Source organism: Physcomitrium patens, chromosome 22 (assembly GCF_059467195.1).
Source record: "Physcomitrium patens ecotype Gransden chromosome 22, ASM5946719v1, whole genome shotgun sequence".
Lineage (NCBI taxonomy): Eukaryota > Viridiplantae > Streptophyta > Bryopsida > Funariales > Funariaceae > Physcomitrium > Physcomitrium patens.
The window spans coordinates 14492780-14511432 of NC_143431.1; the positions used below are offsets into that span (position 1 = coordinate 14492780).

Consider the following 18653-nt stretch of genomic DNA (forward strand, 5'->3'; position numbering starts at 1 on the left):
AGCTTGCTCATCCAGAAAACAGAAAAGAGGAGAGAGCACCACCAAAATCCATAGTTGATGTAGTCATTCTCTCCAAGATAGCGTAGAACTTTGTTAGTAGCCCAAGTTTGTTCTTATTGTTTTAGCCTTTGAATATGGATAGCCAAGATACTACACTTGTTATGTCATCTCAAGCAACTAGCTCACGAAGACGACCGCGAGATGAAGAACTGCTTGCACCACGATGACGTCGAAGGATTCCGAGCAACAGATCGTTGGTGATTGTATTTGAGGTCGAGCCTGCCTACAATGGTCAGCTAGAAGGAGTGTTTGCAGGACAATTTCACAATGAAGACACGGAGGTTCATGCTTGGTCAGAAGTTGAAGGCGTGGGCCACTACCGTTGGCTTCAAGGACCATTGAATCACTTACCTCGTGAACAACAATTAGAGTTCATATCAGAGGTTATGCGACAGATCTTCATTTTCTTGTGTTGGTATTGACTGACGATAACATTGCTTCTCGGAGACCTCGAAGCTAAAGGAGGAGGTGATGTTAGAGACATAGTCCTTAGACCTTTCTAGAGACAAGTTTCTAGAACCTTCTAGAAAGAAGTCTCTAGAAACTTCCAGAAGATTCTTTGAATATTCTCTTAGAATATTCTTTAAAGATTCTCTAAAGATTCTTTGAAGATTCCCTAAAGATTCCTTTAGAAGACTCTAGAAGATTCTTAGAATATTCTAGTAGATTCTAGGAAGTTACTTGAGAAGCTTCCTAGCTCTTGGGTAGTTGCTCGAGAAGCTTCATAGTTCTTGGGAAGCTTCTTGATGCGCTTCCTTAGAACCATAGGCCAGTAGTATATATAGGAGTCGAGGCTGAAGAGTTCTTCAGTCTCGACAACACATCTCTTGGAGTTCTAGCTCAAATTTCTGGTGTTGTTCTTGTACTCATCTGTTTAATCTAGTTTTGTTACTTCTTCTTGAACTTCTTGTTAGATTTCAAGTCTGTATTTTGTGTCCGTGACAATAAGATAGTAGAAATATTACAAAAAAAAAAAAAAAAAAAAAAAAAAAAAAACATAATAAAAAAACAAATATTACTTCTTCTTATTGAAATAGACAAAAATCAAGAATATAAGATAAAAGAAGTTATAGACTTCAAGGTGGTGCCAACATAAGTTAGAATATCTTGTAGATTGGCTTGGATATAGTACTACTAAACACACATAGAAGCCATCAAAAAATCTTATAAATACAACAAAGATGGTTGATATTTTTTCATTGATGACATCCATCAAAATCAAAATAAAAAATTAAGAAATTCTTTAATGTAAAGCAAAGCAAGTTCAATGAATATTGCATTCTATTTTTTATTTTAATTTATTTTTTTGGTTTTTTTTTTTTATATTTTTTGCATAAAAAAGATGAAAAATTAATAACTAAAAAATAAAGATCTATTTTTTTGAGTTTTGAATAAACCATTGAAATTATCATAGCCTTCAAGACCACGTAATAAAAATAAAGACCTTTAACAATATATTCTTCCTTAAATAGATTTTTTTAATATGAAACATATTTACTAAAAAATAATATATATTTATTTTAAAATAATTATAATATTAAAACTAAAATGGCCATTGTGAAAGAAAAGAAGACTATAGACTCTTAAAACAAGTCTAAGAACAAAAAAAAATACATTAAAAAGAGTGAAAAATATCTCACTCTTGCTTTTATATATATTGTTTAATTGAAGCTTATCTACTACCTACTAACACTAGTAAAGTCAAATCTATGTCTATGACCCTTTTAAGAAGCTTCTTTATAAGATATTATTGAATTTAATAATATTTACTAAATTTTATTTAATCTTCCTAACCTTAATAATTTCTATTATTGATATATATGTAATATTACATTTCTTCCCTTCTAGAAATAGATTCTACAAGTAACTCTAATCACATCTTGAGAAAGTCCAAATTCTAGTAAATATGTTTTATATATTTTTTCTAATAAATACAAATTTTTAAGTTACTATATAATTATATATTTAATTTTTTTAATTTTAAATATTTAATATTAAATCCTTGGCTTAGTTTTTTCTTTAATCTATTTGCATTGATTTTTTTTGTTTTTATTTTTTTATTTCTTGCAACCAATCTATATTTTGTAGTTTTTTTAAATAAATACAGAAATTAAAAATATTAAAAGTATATCCTTACTATATAAGAAAGAAATTAGATTATTAAAAACTATTGATTAAAATTTTGTTTCAATCTATATAATGAGTTTTTAAACCTACATACAAGATTTTTCTTCATGAATCTTTTATAGTCTTTAATTAGTTATATATAGATTTCTTCTTCTAATTCTTTAAATATAAAAATAGAAACATGTAATTTTTCTAATTATAAATCATATTTTATAATTATTACCAAAGATATATTTATAGAAGTAGTTATAACTTTTAGAAAGAACTTTTCATCAAAATCAAAAAAAAATTGTGTGCATATTTTTATAATAATAATCTAAATTATTATCTTAGTCTATAATCTCTAGAAATTTCTTGTTTTCTTTTTTATATTCATTTACAACCAGTTCATTTCTTTCTATTAAGAATTTGTATCTTTTCCTCACACCAAGTTTTTCAAAAGACATCTAATCTCTTTGGACATTCTTGTCTTTTATTTGTATTGATTTTTTTCTTTCATAGCTCTTTAAAATGTAATTTAATTCTTTTAGAATTTAGAAAAAAAAAATACTATTATACATAGATAGCCAAATCTATGAAGAATTATTTTTTGTACTTTAACCTTTATACGTATAATTTGGCCTATTTTCAATATCAAATGTCTCAATTAGAATCAAATTTAAAGTCTTCTTAAAGCTTTGTACAAATTAAAGGATATCAATCTTTTTTTTAAAGTATATTAGATTGAATTTGGATTTTCTTCTTTTGTAAAAATTACTATCTTTTAACATGTGGATTTTATCAAATTTCACATTTTATTTATAGTGATCTTATTCATACTTAGATTCTATATTTTATATTATTTTTATTGCTTTTTAATAAGCTAAGTACTTAATAGAAACTTTGTTTAGTCTTAGCATTTACCTTTAATTTTTTTAAAAAAATTTAAATATAAACATATATTGGACTTTCAAAAAACATAAATCTGAAATAATTTGCAAGTCTATTGCATCATATTTCTTTAAGTGTCTAATACTCAATAATAATAGACAATGAGAGATTTACTAAAATATTAGTGGTGTAAAAAGCTTCAATTCAAAAGCTCTTGCCTAGCTTTGTATTATTTAATTACTTTGTGTTGTTTCCAACAGCACTTAATCCAACTTTGTTACTGCTTCATATTTTTGAAAAATCCTTAAATTAATAAATTAATCAATAATTATTTATAATTTATAAAAATTATTATATTATATTAATTTATATTCTCTTTAAATTCTAAAATTTAAATTTTTGATCTTATTTTTTATCATTATTACTTTTATTTATATAAATAATCTTAAATCCTAATTCTAAATTATATTGATATCATAAATATTTTGGTGATAATTTTTTTGATTAAGAACCTAAATTTTATTAAGACATTAAAAGAATAATCTTCAAAATATTAAAGGTTGATATCAAGTTATCTTCATAAAAAAATATCTTTAAACTAACAGATAAATAATATATGTAAACCAAATCTTAGAAAAACATTTAAGATGTACTATCATCTATTTTAAAGACAATTAGATAATTTATGTGTCATTAATATTATTATTTTTTATTATAATATACTATATTCATCTATTTAATAAAATCTATTTTTTTTCCAATTATGATTATCATCCAAATTTTGATATTATAGATTTATTATAAGTTTTAAATTAAGAAATACTATTATTAAAAAAATATTTTTTTATTATCTAAAAAATAAATAAAAACAGAAACAAAAAATATTTGCATGTTGGTTGCAAGTATCATAGTCAATAAAGAAAAATCATGTATCCCATCTATTTTTATTTAACCTTATAGTGCAATTAGTATATGAAAAAGAGAGTAGTTTTCCACCTTCTAATAAATTACATAAAAACCAATACTTTAAAGTAAAAGAAGTCTTGAGTTTAAGATGGTATAAAAATAAATTACAATATCTTATACATTGGCACAAATATGATATTAGTGAATAGACAAAGAAGCCATCTAAAAATCTTAAAAATACATTAAATCTTAATTTTATTTTTCATCAATGACGTCCATATAATTTATGAACCAACTATTGGCAATAAGATTGTATAAATAAAAGAGTAGTAGAGTTAAGGATTAACTTGTTGAATCTCTTTGCAGTATAAAATACTAATAGTAAGTAAGTTCACATCAAGAGTTGTCACTTGCAACATTGTAAAATAAACCAATTAAGTTGTCTTAAACTTGAAAATATTAAAATTATAATGAAGATTTTTAAAAGTGATATATCTTTCTTTTAATAGATGAAAAGATAAATTATATATAAAACTGCAATCTTAGAAAAGATCTCTGATGCTCAATAATACTATTGGATATATGTATTATATTTAATAGAATATCTATTGTATTGTTTGAAGGTGGTAATGAAAGCTTTAACATTGATCAAATGATAGAATGGTTTCTATGTCTTGATATGGAATATTATTTATGATTGAAGGAACTTATTAACTTTTGTATAGAACATATATTAGAATTTGTTGCTAAAATTCTTCAATAGATTTTGAAACTCATCAACTTCTAAAGCAATTTGACAACTCTTTGTATAACTTGTTGTTTAAAAGGTAATAATGTACCAAATGACTATATTTTTGAAGTACATAGAAGTAAACAGAAATAAGTAGAAGTAAGTAAATTTTTTTTGAAGAGATAATATTTTAGTAAGAAACTTTGGCATAGTTTTTCACATACAAATTAGATATATAGACTTTCATAGATATTCCACCAACTATTAAAACTTGTTTTATAAGGCTTTTATTTTTAGAAGAATAAAATAGTAGTAACTTACAACTTGATGTTTAAGCTATAAGCCTTGCTATTTATAATAAGATTCTATAAGATATTTTTTTAAGATAATGTACATGGAAATAAGAAAATAATCATCCTAAATCTTACCAATACTTTTCTTTTGTTCTTGTCTTGATTCAAGTCTCTTTAGGTTCTTTGTGCTTGGCTTTAATAATTCTAATTTGTTTTAAGGTAGAAATTCTTATTTTTGTGCTTTATTTTGATGCTATTTAATTTATATAAAATTTAAAAAATTTACTTATTATTATTGAAGAAACACAATAAGCAAGACACAAGTAAGTAGAAATCAGCAAGGTTAGACACAAGAGAAGTGTGGAATGAGATAACTCTCACTTCCAACACCCTTCACTTATAAATAGAAGTTACATCCATTTTAGCTAGTATTCAACTTACTTTCATCCAACTAAATCCTAGATTCTTCTTAACCTAGCCGCTACTTAAAACCCTAGCCGCCACGTTAGTAACTTTCTTTCATCCTTTTGCTGCCCTTTGACTATTAGCAACTTATCTAAGATAATAGCTTTTACCTTCTAATTTATCCTCCATTTACTTTAACACTCCCACTTTGCTATTGGTCAAAGGCTAATAAACCTAATCCCTTTGTCAATTTATAATGTCTATCTTTCACCAATACTTTTGTGAGTAAATCAGCAAGCATATCTTCCGTTGCATAATATTCCATCTCAATCTTCTCTCGTATGAAGTGATGTTGAATGTCAATGTGTTTTGTCCTTGAATGATGCTTTGGATTCTTTACAAAAGTAAGGTATCTTTGATTGTCACACTTCATTGGAGTTACTTCCAATTGCATAAGTCCAATATCTTTTATTACTTGTCTTAGTCATATTGCCTCCATTGCACTATGACTTGCTGCCATGTATTTTGCCTCCATTGTAGACCTTGCTATTCTTGGTTGTCTCTTACAATTCCATGAAATTGCTCCCACTCCAACAAAGAATACATATCTTGTTGTTGACCTTCTATCATTTACATCTCCAACCCAATCCACATTACAATATCCATGCAATGTAATACTATCACGTCCAAGATACAATTTGAAGTTCAAAGTACCTTTTAAGTACCTCAAGATCCTCGTAATGGTTGCCCAATGAATTGGTCCAGCCTTTGACATGTGTTGACTTACAACACTCACCGCATATGCAAGATCCACCGTTGTACCAACTATTGCATACATAAGTGAGCCTACTGCTGCCTTGTATGGAACATCTTTCATTTCTTCTTCAACTTCAGTAAATTCTTCATCGGTGAGCTTCATCAACTTCAAATTTACCTCCAAAGGTGTTCCAATGGACTTGCATTCCTCCATGTTGAACCGTTTCAACACTTCTTCAATGTACTTCTTTTGGCTCAATATAATGATTTTCTTAGCTCGATCCCTCACAAATTCCACTCTTAAGCAATAGTGGAGCTCTTCCAAATTACTCATTTCAAATTCTTTTGCTAACTTTGCCTTCAATCAATCCATCTTTTTCAAAGTATTGGTCAAAATGATCAATTCATCAACATAAAGAATAACAATCAGCAAGAAGGCTTTTGATTGCATCACATACATGGAATGATCAGTCTCACTCCTCACAAATCCTTCATTCATAAAGAAGGTATTAATACGTTGGTACTATGCCCTTGATGATTGCTTAAGCCCATACAAGGATTTCTTCAACTTACACAAAAGGTGTTGTTTTCCTTCTTTAACAAATCCTTGAGGTTGATCCATGTAGATGTGTTCTTCCAATTTTCCATTCAAGAAAGTCGTCTTCACATCCATTTGATATATCTCCAAGTCTATTACTGCCCCAATTGCCACAATGGTTCTAATAATGGTGAATTTGGCCATAGGAGCAAATGTCTCATTCAAATCAATACCAACAACTTGTGAGTAGTCTTTGGCAACCAATCTTGCCTTATACCTCACAATATTATCCATTGCATCTCTTTTGGTTCTAAACACCGACTTACAACCAATTGAAGCTCAATTTGGTGGAAGTTAAGTCAATTTCCATGTTCCATTGTCCATGAGTGATTTGTACTCTTCCTCCATAGCATTCTCCTACTTCATAGCATCCATGGACTTTATTGCATCACATGAACTCAACGGATCAGCAAGAAGTGCAACATTGACATGTTCTTTACTTACTTTAAAAAAAATATGGTCCTTCTACCATTCACCATGTTTTTTTCTATCTCTCAAAGGATATCTCCTTTCATTAGAAGAAGACTCAATTTGTTGCACTCCATGGTCACCTCCAACCTTTTTTTCTTTTGAAGATAGACTTTTCTCACTCAAAGGTTCATAATCCTCATCACCATCAACATCTTCATGCTCTTCATTGCTGGTCTTAGCAATTGTAGAGGCCTTCTTGTCCACCTTCTTTGCCTCTTCATCTTCATTTCTACCTTTACAACCATCATTGTCTTTGTCTTCTTTTTTCTTTGCTAAATTTGAAGATGTATCCACAAACATACCATTACTCATACTTGGACACATCTCCAAGTGCTCACAAGCACTCTTGTGCTCTAAAAACTCAACATCACGACTTTTGATGATCTTTTTAGTCTCCAAACACATGAGCCTATAAGCCTTTGTACCTTCACAATATCCAAAAAATACACATTTTGTACCTTTTGTATCAAATTTTGATCTCATACAATCTGGTATCTTTGCATATGCTATGCATCCAAAGGTCTTTATGTGAGAAATACAAGGTTTTCTCCCACTCCAAGCTTCTTCCGGCATCATTGATATAAGTGCACTTGTAGGACACATATTTCTTCTATAAACTGTATTCACTAATGCTTTCACCCAAAACTCATGTCCAAAGTGTTGTGCATGAAGCATATTCCTTGCTATCTCCACAATAGTCCGATTTACTCTTTCAGCAACTCCATTTTGTTGTAGAATGTAAAGAGTAGAGGTTTGTCTTGCAATACCATGCAACTTTAAGAAATCATTGAATTGATTTGACATATACTCACCTCCATTGTCTGTATGCAGTACCTTGATTTTACATTCACATTGCTTCTCTACAAGTGTCTTAAACTCCTTAAACCTTGTGAAACACTCACTCTTTGCTTTGAGGATGAAAATCCATACTTTTCTTGAAAAGTCATCAATGAATGTGACAAAATACCTTGCATCTCCTATTGATGCCATCCTCATAGGTCCACAAATATCAAAATGGACAATCTCCAATAACTTGATTGCACATGTTGCAACTCCACTTGGAAATGAGGTCCTTTGTTGTTTGCCTTGAATACAACCTTCATAAGCAAGTGTCATAGCATTGTGGCTTATATGACTAAGATCTAAGCCACTTACCATGGATTAGAACTCCTTCATGCTCTTGGCATTCAAATGACCAAGGCGTCGATGCCAAATGTCAAACTTATCTTGATCTTGAGGAAATTCAGCAAATGCCGCCACTTCAACTCCATTCACCTTCTTACACTTGATGAAGTAGAGGTTGCCATTTCTAAAGCCCTTTGCAACATGATCTCCTTTCAATGTCTTCATAAAATATCCATTCTTATCAAATTATACTTTACAACCATGTGAAACAAGTTTACTCATCAAGAGGAGATTTTTCTTCATCTTTGGCATATGTAAGACGTGCTTCAATCTGATCCTCTTGGTATGGCCTTTCACAACAATCTCTATAACAATGGAGCCCATTCCAATAGCTTGTACAATGCCATTGTCTCCCATGAGGATATTTTCTATTGAAATCTCTTTAGAAGTGTCAAATGAACACTTGTATAAAGTCATGTGCTTGGTGGTACCAAAATCAATGATCCACTTGGACATGGCAGCTATGGAAGTACCTTCACTTGCCATGAATGCATAATCATCACCTCCATATTCATCACGAGCATTGTTTGTACTTTCTCTATCTCCTTTCTTAGCCTTGTAGCAATTTTGAGCAAAGTGACCTAGTTTTCCACAAATGAAGTAAGTTCTCACATTGCCACGTTGGTTGGAATGACTCCCCTTGCCTTGCCTTGAAAAGAGAGCCGAATCCTCACTTTGGGGCTCTTTTTCTTTTCTCTTGGTCACTTCATGGACAAGTCTTGCTGTCACATAATCCATTGTGAGTTCTTTTACTTTGATGGATTCCAATACTATAATGAAGTAGTTGTAGAACTTGGGAAGGCTCATAAGCAAGGTCATGACAATATCACTCTCTTTTAAAGGCTTATCAACAATAGCAAGTTGTTTAGCAAAGGCTTTTACCTTGTTGACATGAGCCATGAGATCTTCACCTTCTTCCATCTTGCAAATGAAGAATTTCTTTCTTGTGAAGATGATAGTGGACAAGTTCTTGCTCTCATATATGTTGCAAAGAGTCTTCCATGCTTCTGCTGGTCCTTCGTAAGAGATGATGTGAGAAAAGTTGGCTTCATCCAAATTAGTAGCAATCATGCTAAAAGCCTTCTTTTCTTGTCTTGTGAAGTCCTTCTTTTCTTTAGCATCAGCATGCGTGCTTGGAGGCTCTTCACTTTCATCTATAATGTCCCAAAGGTCCAAAGAAGCCAACAAAAGCTCCATTTTGACCTTCCAATGGTAGAAATTGTCACCTCTAAACTTCTCAATCACTCTCAAACCTTCACCCTCACTTGAAGCCATATCTTAGAAGAGGTCTATCAAAAAATATCAAAAAAAAGAGTCTTTATGTGCTTAAAAACACTAAAATAATTTTGTACTAGCAAAATCTCAGAATGCCCTCTTGTAAACAAATGAATGTTTCTTCACTCCAAACACTCCCAAATCAACTTTTGAAGCTTCTAACAAGTATGTTAACTCCAATCAACCTCACCATCTAGTTCTTCCACTCATAAAACTCACTTTCTCACTACAAATCAAAGACAGTATCAAGGTCTTTGTATAAGGTCTTAATCACTCAATCCTAGTAGTTAAGAACCTTCAAACTGATGTAAGAGATCTATAAGGCCCAAATCAAAACCTCCACAAGTCAAAACACCAGATTATATCATAGAATCTCTAACATCAGCAAACACCATAAGATCTATTCCACACAAGAACAACAACCAGAAAATGACTTCAACTTACTTGAATAGCACAACAAAGTGTGTGTTGGTCCATAACCTATTGAAGAAATACAATAAGCAAGATACAAGTAAGTAGAAATCAACAAGATTAGACACAAGAAAAGTGTGGAATTAGATGTCCCTCACTTCCAACATCCTTTACTTATAGGTAGAGGTTACATCCATTTTGGCTAGTATTCAACTTACTTTCATCCAACTAAATCCTAGATTTATCTTAACCTAGCTGCCACTTTAAACCCTAGTTGCCAACTATAATCCTAGCCGCCACTTAAAACCCTAGCCGCCACCTTGGTAACTTTCTTTCATCCTTTTACTACCCTTTGACCATTAACAACTTATCTAAGATAATATCTTTTACCTTCTAACTTATCCTCCATTTACTTTAACAATTATTAATGAATATCTTTGTGGGATTTCCAAGAGACATAAGAATGCTATTATATAGCCCTAGTTTACCAAGAAGAGTAGAAAAATATCCTTGGAATATGGTATATATCATATTTAGTAGGTATTTAGAATATTTAATAAATAATCTATATATATATATATACATATTTTTTATAATTTTAATCTTAATAAAACACCTTTGTTTTGTATTGATTTCTCTATGTGTATACAATTATGTGTGTTGTGTGTGTTTTTTTTTCTTTTTTATTCTTTTCTTTTTCAATATATTTTTCTAAAATAAAGATGTATATGACATATAATGTAGTTATTTTATTGTAAACAAGAAAAATATGTAGATTTTTATATGATTATTTCCGAAAAAAGAATGAACCATAATTTTTCAGTATTATGATATTGAGCAATTTAAGTAAAAATTTCAGCTACAACTACATAGGTTTTGAAATGTAAAAATTGACAAGAATGGACTTGTGAAATTGTCAGCAGTGCAATTGGATGATTTTGATAGTGGACAAGACATAAAAGGGGTGTTGGAAAGAAATGAGTAATTATACCACATAACAAACCGATTCTGTAGAAGGAAACAAATGTAAAGCATGGGGGTGGCCATGCTAAATAGACAAATAAAGAGGTGAATAAAGGAAGTGGGAATGATCAAGGATGGGGGGAGGGCAGCTCAAGAAGGACCACAGGGTGCCGTTGCCTCCACCCTTGGGCCCAACCACGCAAACAAATAAAAATCCACCAAGAAATAAAAAATGGAACCCAACACCAATCAAATATACATATATATATATATATATATAGATATGCATCACAAGGAACACTGGGAGGGGAGCGTCCACAGCACCACCTCCACCATCAAGTAGCCCAGCCACCAGATGGATGGATGGATGGATGGATGGATAATGGTTTCTCCTCCTCCAACTCCCAGGCGAGGCCGAGGCCTCCTCCCTCTCTCTCTTCCTCCTTCCTTACGCATATCAATCCCGCCAGCCAGCATTGCCAATGGATCATGATCCCACAATTTCATGGACCCTACACCTGACCGCATCATACCATCCCATTGCATCGCATCGCATCGCATTCATTTCCCACATCCACACCCCAGTGATCAATCGCTCCATGAGGAAGTAGTACTCAGTCGATGAATGGATGAATAGATGTGGGTGGATGGGGAAGCCAGGAGTGCGTGAGCGGACAGCCGCTGATGGATGGCCTATGCAAAGAGCAGAGCGGACCAGGCAGGAGCCAGGCATAGCCCCACGGGGAGGGAGGGAGCCAAGGAGGGAGTTGTGAAGGGAAGGGAAGAGGCACAGAAGGGTGGGGGGGGGGGGGGGGCGGCACTGTGCTTCCGAGTGCCAGCAGGCCATTGGGCTTCTAGATATTTCCCCTGCCCACGCAATGCCTGGCTCGCGTGAGAGCGGCGACGTGGGCAATCCCACGCCTGGTTTGCCGTCGCTCCCCCGCAGGGCCCCCCCCCCCCCCCCCCCCCCCAAACCCACCTCCTCCGTCCCCCAGTCGCTCTGCCTTGCCGCAGGCCTCCCTCCTCGCTCCGTCTGTGCTATCGCTGCCTCGCAGCTGTCTCTCCCTATGCTCTTGTATTTGAGGTTGAGTCGGCTTGCTACTGAGCCAGTATGTCTTAGGCGGCAGCTGGTGTGTTTCCGCTGTGGATCCTATCACCTTTGTGCCCCTTCGTTGGCAATTCTCTTCGCTTCGTTCCTCCGTTGGAAATTGTAGAAGCAATTTTGGATACTCAGCTGGAAGGTTCTCTTGGGTTGTTGTTGGTGGTATTCCCGCACGAGTTCTCTCTTTGTATATATTCTCTGAGCACAGCGGGGTTTTCAACACCAAATTCATTAGTATATGTTTCTGGAGAAGGATTACTGAACATTTTAGTCAAGGAAACCTTAATCCAGAGATCGGTTTTTGGAATTCTACCCAGACATTTGTCTTTTTGAGTGAGGTGAAGTTGATCGTTAGAGGGCAGTTGCTCTGCACTCATTGTTGGAACATAAATCTATCAATAGAGTCAGAGGATTTAATTTGGATCGTATTGTCTCTGACGGTGTTATTTTGAAGTGAGAATAGGCATGGAAAGTGTATGTCTGCGACCACAAGCTTTAAGTGATTCAAGCCAATTAGCATCATCACGGTATTTATCTTTAGACACATTTTTTTCACAAGTCTATTCGCCGACCTCAATACATTCAAGAAAAGTACCTTGCTTTAGAAGACTTAGAAGTGGCGTTCCGGCCAGCAGCTTCCGTCATGGACGACACCTTTATCCGATTGTTGCTACTGCAATATCATCGGATTCATCACAAGGCAATGAATTGAAGAAAACTTCCAGGCGGAGAGTGAAGGGGCGTGCCAGAGTGGCATTAGTGGAGGCTGTGGAACCGGATGTGAGTGCTGAGGGGTTGCTACAAGACAGTTTGTCTGCAAGGTTAGAACATGCATATAGAATTCCATCGCTTGAAATTTTGAAAAGTGATTTGGAGGCTAGATTCGATTCGGTTTCTAAGGAAGAGGAACTAGAATCCGACGATGGAAGCATTGCGGATGGCAGTGTAGAGGAGCAATCTACCCCTGAAGCAGATTCAGTGAGAAAATCAGTAAGGAATGGCCGTTCCAAAGTAGGGGTTAATACGGATTCAAACGTTGAAGGTGGTGTTAAAAGCTCTTCAGTTAAATCGCCAAAAGCAGTGAAGAAACGCTCCAGTCGGAGGCAGAATGTTGAAGGAAACCGAATCCTGAAAATAACTAAGAACTCGGTCACTCGTCAGCCGAGGAAGGTTGCAGTGAGGACTCCAAGTCATCTTACAGAGACTGGCCATCAAGTGGCTGAGGATCAGCAAGTTGCTGCAGATCGCGGGGGAAAGCGTCGGTTGAGTTTGCGGAGCCGGATAGCTATGAAGCAGAACAAGCTGGAAGCTAGCGTTGTCGAGAAGCCAGGTCCAACCGTTGATAGCTGGAACATGGATCCAGAAGATCAGTTGTTGTGGTCACAGGAGGCTGAAGAACTAATCAATAAATATACTACATCAATGGACCTTGCTGCACCCTTGTGGGATAAGTTAGACCGGGGCCTGCTGACCGCCGTAGAGGAGAATCGTCTTGCAGTGTTCATGAAGCCTATGAAGGTTAGCATCTTCTGTCATTCATTACCCCCGCATGTCTGCATGGTTCAATTCGTTTTTGGATACACATTAGCTTAATCGATCATGTTTCTGTCTCGAAATTGTAGAAATTGGAGAAATTGCAAAAGGTTTTGATGAAGCAACTGGGGAGGGATCCGACTGATGAGGAGTGGGCTGCTGCTGCGGGAGTGGATTTGTTAATAATGCGTCGTCGACTTGCATTAGGCCGGGCAGCTCGGACTAAGCTTATTCAGGTCATAGGCAATACTCAGGCAATAGTCAATGTACAGCGCGTACTAAATGTCTATAAAATGCAAAGAGCAGAATTGATGTAGGTACTGTTGCACATTGTTCGTCTGGCATTATGTAGTTTCGTTGACCTTTGTCACTTTGTTTATACGATATGTCTGCCTCATCCACGACTCTCGTCGATATGAACGTTAGATTTCGAATTAATTCTTCTTTTTTATCATTTGCTTGTGCAGAGAAATTTGCGACTAGTGTTGTCGCAAGCGTACAAGTATCACAAGGACAGCATGAGCCTGTCTATTCAAGATTTATGTCAGGAAGGGGTGATAGGTCTTATGCAAGCTGTAGATAAGTTTGACCCTGGAAAAGGATATCGCTTCTCCACATATGGTATTTACTGGATTAGGAACTCAATCTTGCGGGCGCAGACCAAATCTGGTCACATGCTTCGTTCTCCTCACAATGTATCCACGGTTAGTCCCATCTACACCCTGGGATCATACACAAGTAGTTTATCATATCTACAAGTTCATGAACTTTGCATTGTAACGTTACCATTGCGTGTAGGATGGTGAAATTGATATGCACTTATATTGCACATTTGCCATGCGTGGTGTGTCGTAATTTTACAGACCTACGCGCTATGTTCTATTAACCGACTTAACACTGTCTGTCTTGCAGCATAGAGTGAATATCCAACGCGCCAAAGTTGAGCTTTTTTCCGAGCTGGGAAGGCAACCAACTAATGACGAGATCAGGAAACATCTGGGTATTACGGCGGATCGATTCAGAGACATTTTAAGGACCAACATGCGTACCTCATCATTGCATGAACATGACAGAATCACTGGTCGAGAAAAAGTGGAAAACCTAGTCAGCGAGGAAGATGCTCTAGATACGCTTGCTGGTGGTACTTCGATGGTTCAATATGGATTAGATGATGTGGTAAGTGATCTCTCTCATCTATAATATACGCTTTGAGTTTCTTTGTGGCGAAAGGAATACTTCTACGTTTGTGCACTTCTGAACTTGGAATGCACGAACAGTGATACAAGTTCATGACAGTATGTTGAGTGAAATGAGCAGATTTCTACAATTTTAGTGCTTCCCTGTCCTCTAGCTTCACTGACTTAAATGTTTTACAACAGTTGGATTCCTTGAGACCAAAAGAGAATCTGGTATTGAGGCAAAGATTTGGACTGGACGGCAAGGGACAGCGATCTCTCTCGGAAGTAGGGCTTATCTTGAATCTTTCCAGAGAAATGGTTCGTCGATATGAACTTCGAGGCATTTTGAAACTTCAGCACCCGACCAGAGTCGAGTATCTCCGAAATTACCTGAATTAATTCAATAGTGATAATTGAGGATGTACTCTGAATGAGTAGCGTGTGTGTGTAGTGTAAATCATGACAGGATGCTTAGCTCTTTGCAGAATTAGTGATACATTTACATGTACCATATACACTGTAGACAACATTTCATTCATGGGCTGTATTTTCCCAGTGTATACTAGTAAAATAGATTAAACATTAGTTTTCGCGTATGCGTATGTGAATTGCTTCCTCTTCGGGTTAGATGAAGCAATTCACTAATACTTGATGAATTGGTTGATTGAAATCTGAAGTGGAAGAGTTTTGTGTGCGATTCCGTATATGTTGCACGTCAAGCAGAAAGGTTGCGAACAATAGAATACTAGTCTGTGTACATCGATTGTTAAGCTGTGTAAAGTGGACAGTAATCAGACTATGATGTGCATGTTTTTGAATGTGATTGTTAGTGTTCGAAGTCTAATTCCCTTATTTTATTAAAACCGTACTTGAACAATTTGATAAGACGATAGAAATGTAATTAGAAGTTAGGAAACTGAAAATTAACAACAAAACTTATCTGACCTGCTGGCTCATTTAGATATTATAGTATAGCGACGTCAGCAACACTAAATAGCATTTGAACACTCACATTCACATAGGTCTTAGTACTACATAACTTAGAACTCATTTAATGTGGAAATGTATGTATGTGAACATTACAAACATATGATTTATAAAAGGAAAAATATCATACATACCCCTGAAATTTGCCAAAGCATCAAGAATACCCATGTATTCTTGGTAATATCAAATCTACCCCTCCCTTTTGTGATAATTACAAATTTGCCCTTCAACGTGATGAGCTATCTATTTGAGCTATTTATCTAGATTGAACTGGGGCCCAAAGCACGTGCCGCGCAGATTTGAGCCCCACATCTTTTCCTCACACATCGGGCACCTCACGAAATGTACGCAGCCGCGGTGTATCATACCCTGCAGCATTCGGTCTACCGTGGTGTGCCATCAACACATCATTTGCTCTTCGTCTGTGTGCGATGGCCTCCATCGTAGCTGCATCCACTGTTGTGGCCCCTGCTGCCTTCGCTGCGGCTTCATCCGCAGTGTCGACCTCCGAGGCCACCTCCGTGAAATCTTTCTTTGGCCTTAAGAGCGTATACATGAGCGTATACACCGCTCCTCGCTATTGCAACACTCTGCAACTTCCGGCGGAGGAAGTGGGACCGCAGTGACTACATTCGCTATCAACAACGTAAGAATCGAACCCCATGTCACAACCCCGAAATTCCTCGCCAACATAAGTCCACCCATCTCAAAACCACTATGCGCATAAACTTCCCTCATGTCATTAACTCCTCTAGCCAGCACAGTCAATCATGTACATGTCCAAGTACACCATCCACGAACCATCTCATCACCACTGCGCTTAATTCAAAGTCTACAGCAATGCAGCCGGATGAGAAAGAGCTGGTGCTTCTGGCATGTGTTATAGGTGGCTGTTCGATGTGTGCAATGGAAAAATGTAATATGAGAAACTGTCTTATTCTTTGTTGAATTTGGGTTGTCTCTGTTCATAGGAATTATACGGAAAACACGAAGAGTTTTGGAGTGCCTCCACCGATTCTGCATCGCTTCTAAGAGACACATGTGTCTGCACTGAGGGAACCATAGAAAATGCAATTGATGACTGCATCCCATTTGATGACATTTGCCTCAACAAACTCGGAAGTAGAGTGCGTCTGAACAAGTCAGTATTGAACCAATTGAAGGATGGTTCACAACAAGCACACAACATGAACCTAGAGTATTAGCCAGCTCAGTCACATACCGTCAAGTTCGTTAATGCTCTTGAGAATGAACAAAAACGTCCTGCCTCCACTGCTGCATCCCTCAGAGAACGGAATAATACTCTGGTCGTGAAATCTTAACCCGCAAAGTGACTTCAGCACGTCCCTCAAACTTGTGGCTGTGCAGCTCGTCGCATTCGTCGTTCAAGACGAGCCAAATTGAGGCGGCGAAACTCACAGACCTCGCCTTGGTGCCAAGCACGGACCACAACAACTACACGTAGTGTATCCTACGATCATCGGAGGGCTGGTGTAGTAATTCTGCTCTTCACGCGTAGGCACTGTTTTTGGATCCTGGGACTTGTGCCCGACATGCATTACTGGCTGAGGAACTATGATGATTGATTGCACTCGAATAGATCGTTTGTGGAGCACATATTCGAGTTTGTGGATTTGATGGAAATTGTGTCGTAGTATAGATCAACCTTATTGTTTTACAGTATCGTATTCACAAACTTTGCAAATTAACAGCTATTGTTGTTCGTTGAAAGATAGCATTGTACTTGGTAATGAAGTTGTTGAAATGTAAATACTCGTAGGAACAAGGAATGTCCTACCTGCCGCATACATTGTGCAAGCCGGCGATCCTTGAGGGAAGATCCCAATTTCGCTGCTCTCGTTGCCGCAATCTATCCCCCTAAAAACACATGCCGCTGCCCAAGCTCTGTTGCGCCTCGTATGAGAAGCAATTCGACCCTGGTTTGTGATCGTGTGAGTTTTATCTTGTTTTTCATGCATGACGAAGGTGGCCTCGGAGGTCGACACTGCGGATGAAGCCGCAGCGAAGGCAGCAGGGGCCACAACAGTGGATGCAGCTACGATGGAGGCCATCGCACACAGACGAAGAGCAAATGATGTGTTGATGGCACACCACGGTAGACCGAATGCTGCAGGGTATGATACACCGCGGCTGCGTACATTTCGTGAGGTGCCCGATGTGTGAGGAAAAGATGTGGGGCTCAAATCTGCGCGGCACGTGCTTTGGGCCCCAGTTCAATCTAGATAAATAGCTCAAATAGATAGCTCATCACGTTGAAGGGCAAATTTGTAATTATCACAAAAGGGAGGGGTAGATTTGATATTACCAAGAATACATGGGTATTCTTGATGCTTTGGCAAATTTCAGGGGTATGTATGATATTTTTCCTTTAATAAACACCATTTTTTTACTCAGTAATAATATCATAATTAAAATTCTACTTCTTAGAAAATATATTATAACCAAGGCATAGAAGACAATATTTAAGTTCTAAAATTAACATGAATAAGTTAGTAGTGAAAAAGAAAAAAAAAGTGATGGCATTAGCAATACTCTTAAAAAATACATGACAAGTTGTGGTGACTAATTTGTTATTATTTGATCTAATACATTAAAAGATTCGTAAGATTTTTTTATAAAAAATATTCAACTTAATTGTGTCAAGAAAAAACATATATTATTTTTTAAAATTAATTCTCTAACTTATTTTGATATTAGAAAAATTAAATGAAAAAAAAATTGTAATAAATTTCTACAGAAACAAAAGCTTGTATTTGTTACCAAACAAATAGTGGTACTAATA

The 18653-nt window shown here is 35.8% G+C and overlaps 1 protein-coding gene across 2 annotated transcripts; it reads left to right on the forward strand.

Moving 5' to 3' along the window:
- Nucleotides 1-12170: 12170 nt before the first annotated feature.
- LOC112275144 (RNA polymerase sigma factor sigE, chloroplastic/mitochondrial) lies at nucleotides 12171-15448 on the forward strand. Of its 2 annotated transcripts, XM_024505216.3 has the most exons (5): nucleotides 12171-13670; nucleotides 13775-13921; nucleotides 14153-14389; nucleotides 14598-14861; nucleotides 15065-15448. In XM_024505216.3, exons 1-5 carry the CDS (start codon nucleotides 12618-12620, stop codon nucleotides 15260-15262), a joined length of 1899 nt encoding a protein of 632 aa, XP_024360984.1. In that variant the 5' UTR covers nucleotides 12171-12617; the 3' UTR covers nucleotides 15263-15448. The 2 variants fall into 2 exon arrangements, with proteins under 2 accessions (XP_024360984.1, XP_024360985.1); XM_024505217.3 differs by lacking the exon at nucleotides 13775-13921.
- The last annotated feature ends 3205 nt before the right edge of the window (nucleotides 15449-18653 follow it).

Excerpts from the sequence above, each read along its gene's own strand:
- LOC112275144 (XM_024505216.3), top strand. The coding sequence starts at position 12,618 with ATGGAAAGTGTATGTCTGCGACCACAAGCTTTAAGTGATTCAAGCCAA. Across the intron at positions 13,922-14,152 it reads CTCGGACTAAGCTTATTCAG|AGAAATTTGCGACTAGTGTT; the intron begins GTCATAGGCAAT and ends TTGCTTGTGCAG. Across the intron at positions 14,390-14,597 it reads CTCCTCACAATGTATCCACG|CATAGAGTGAATATCCAACG; the intron begins GTTAGTCCCATC and ends TCTGTCTTGCAG.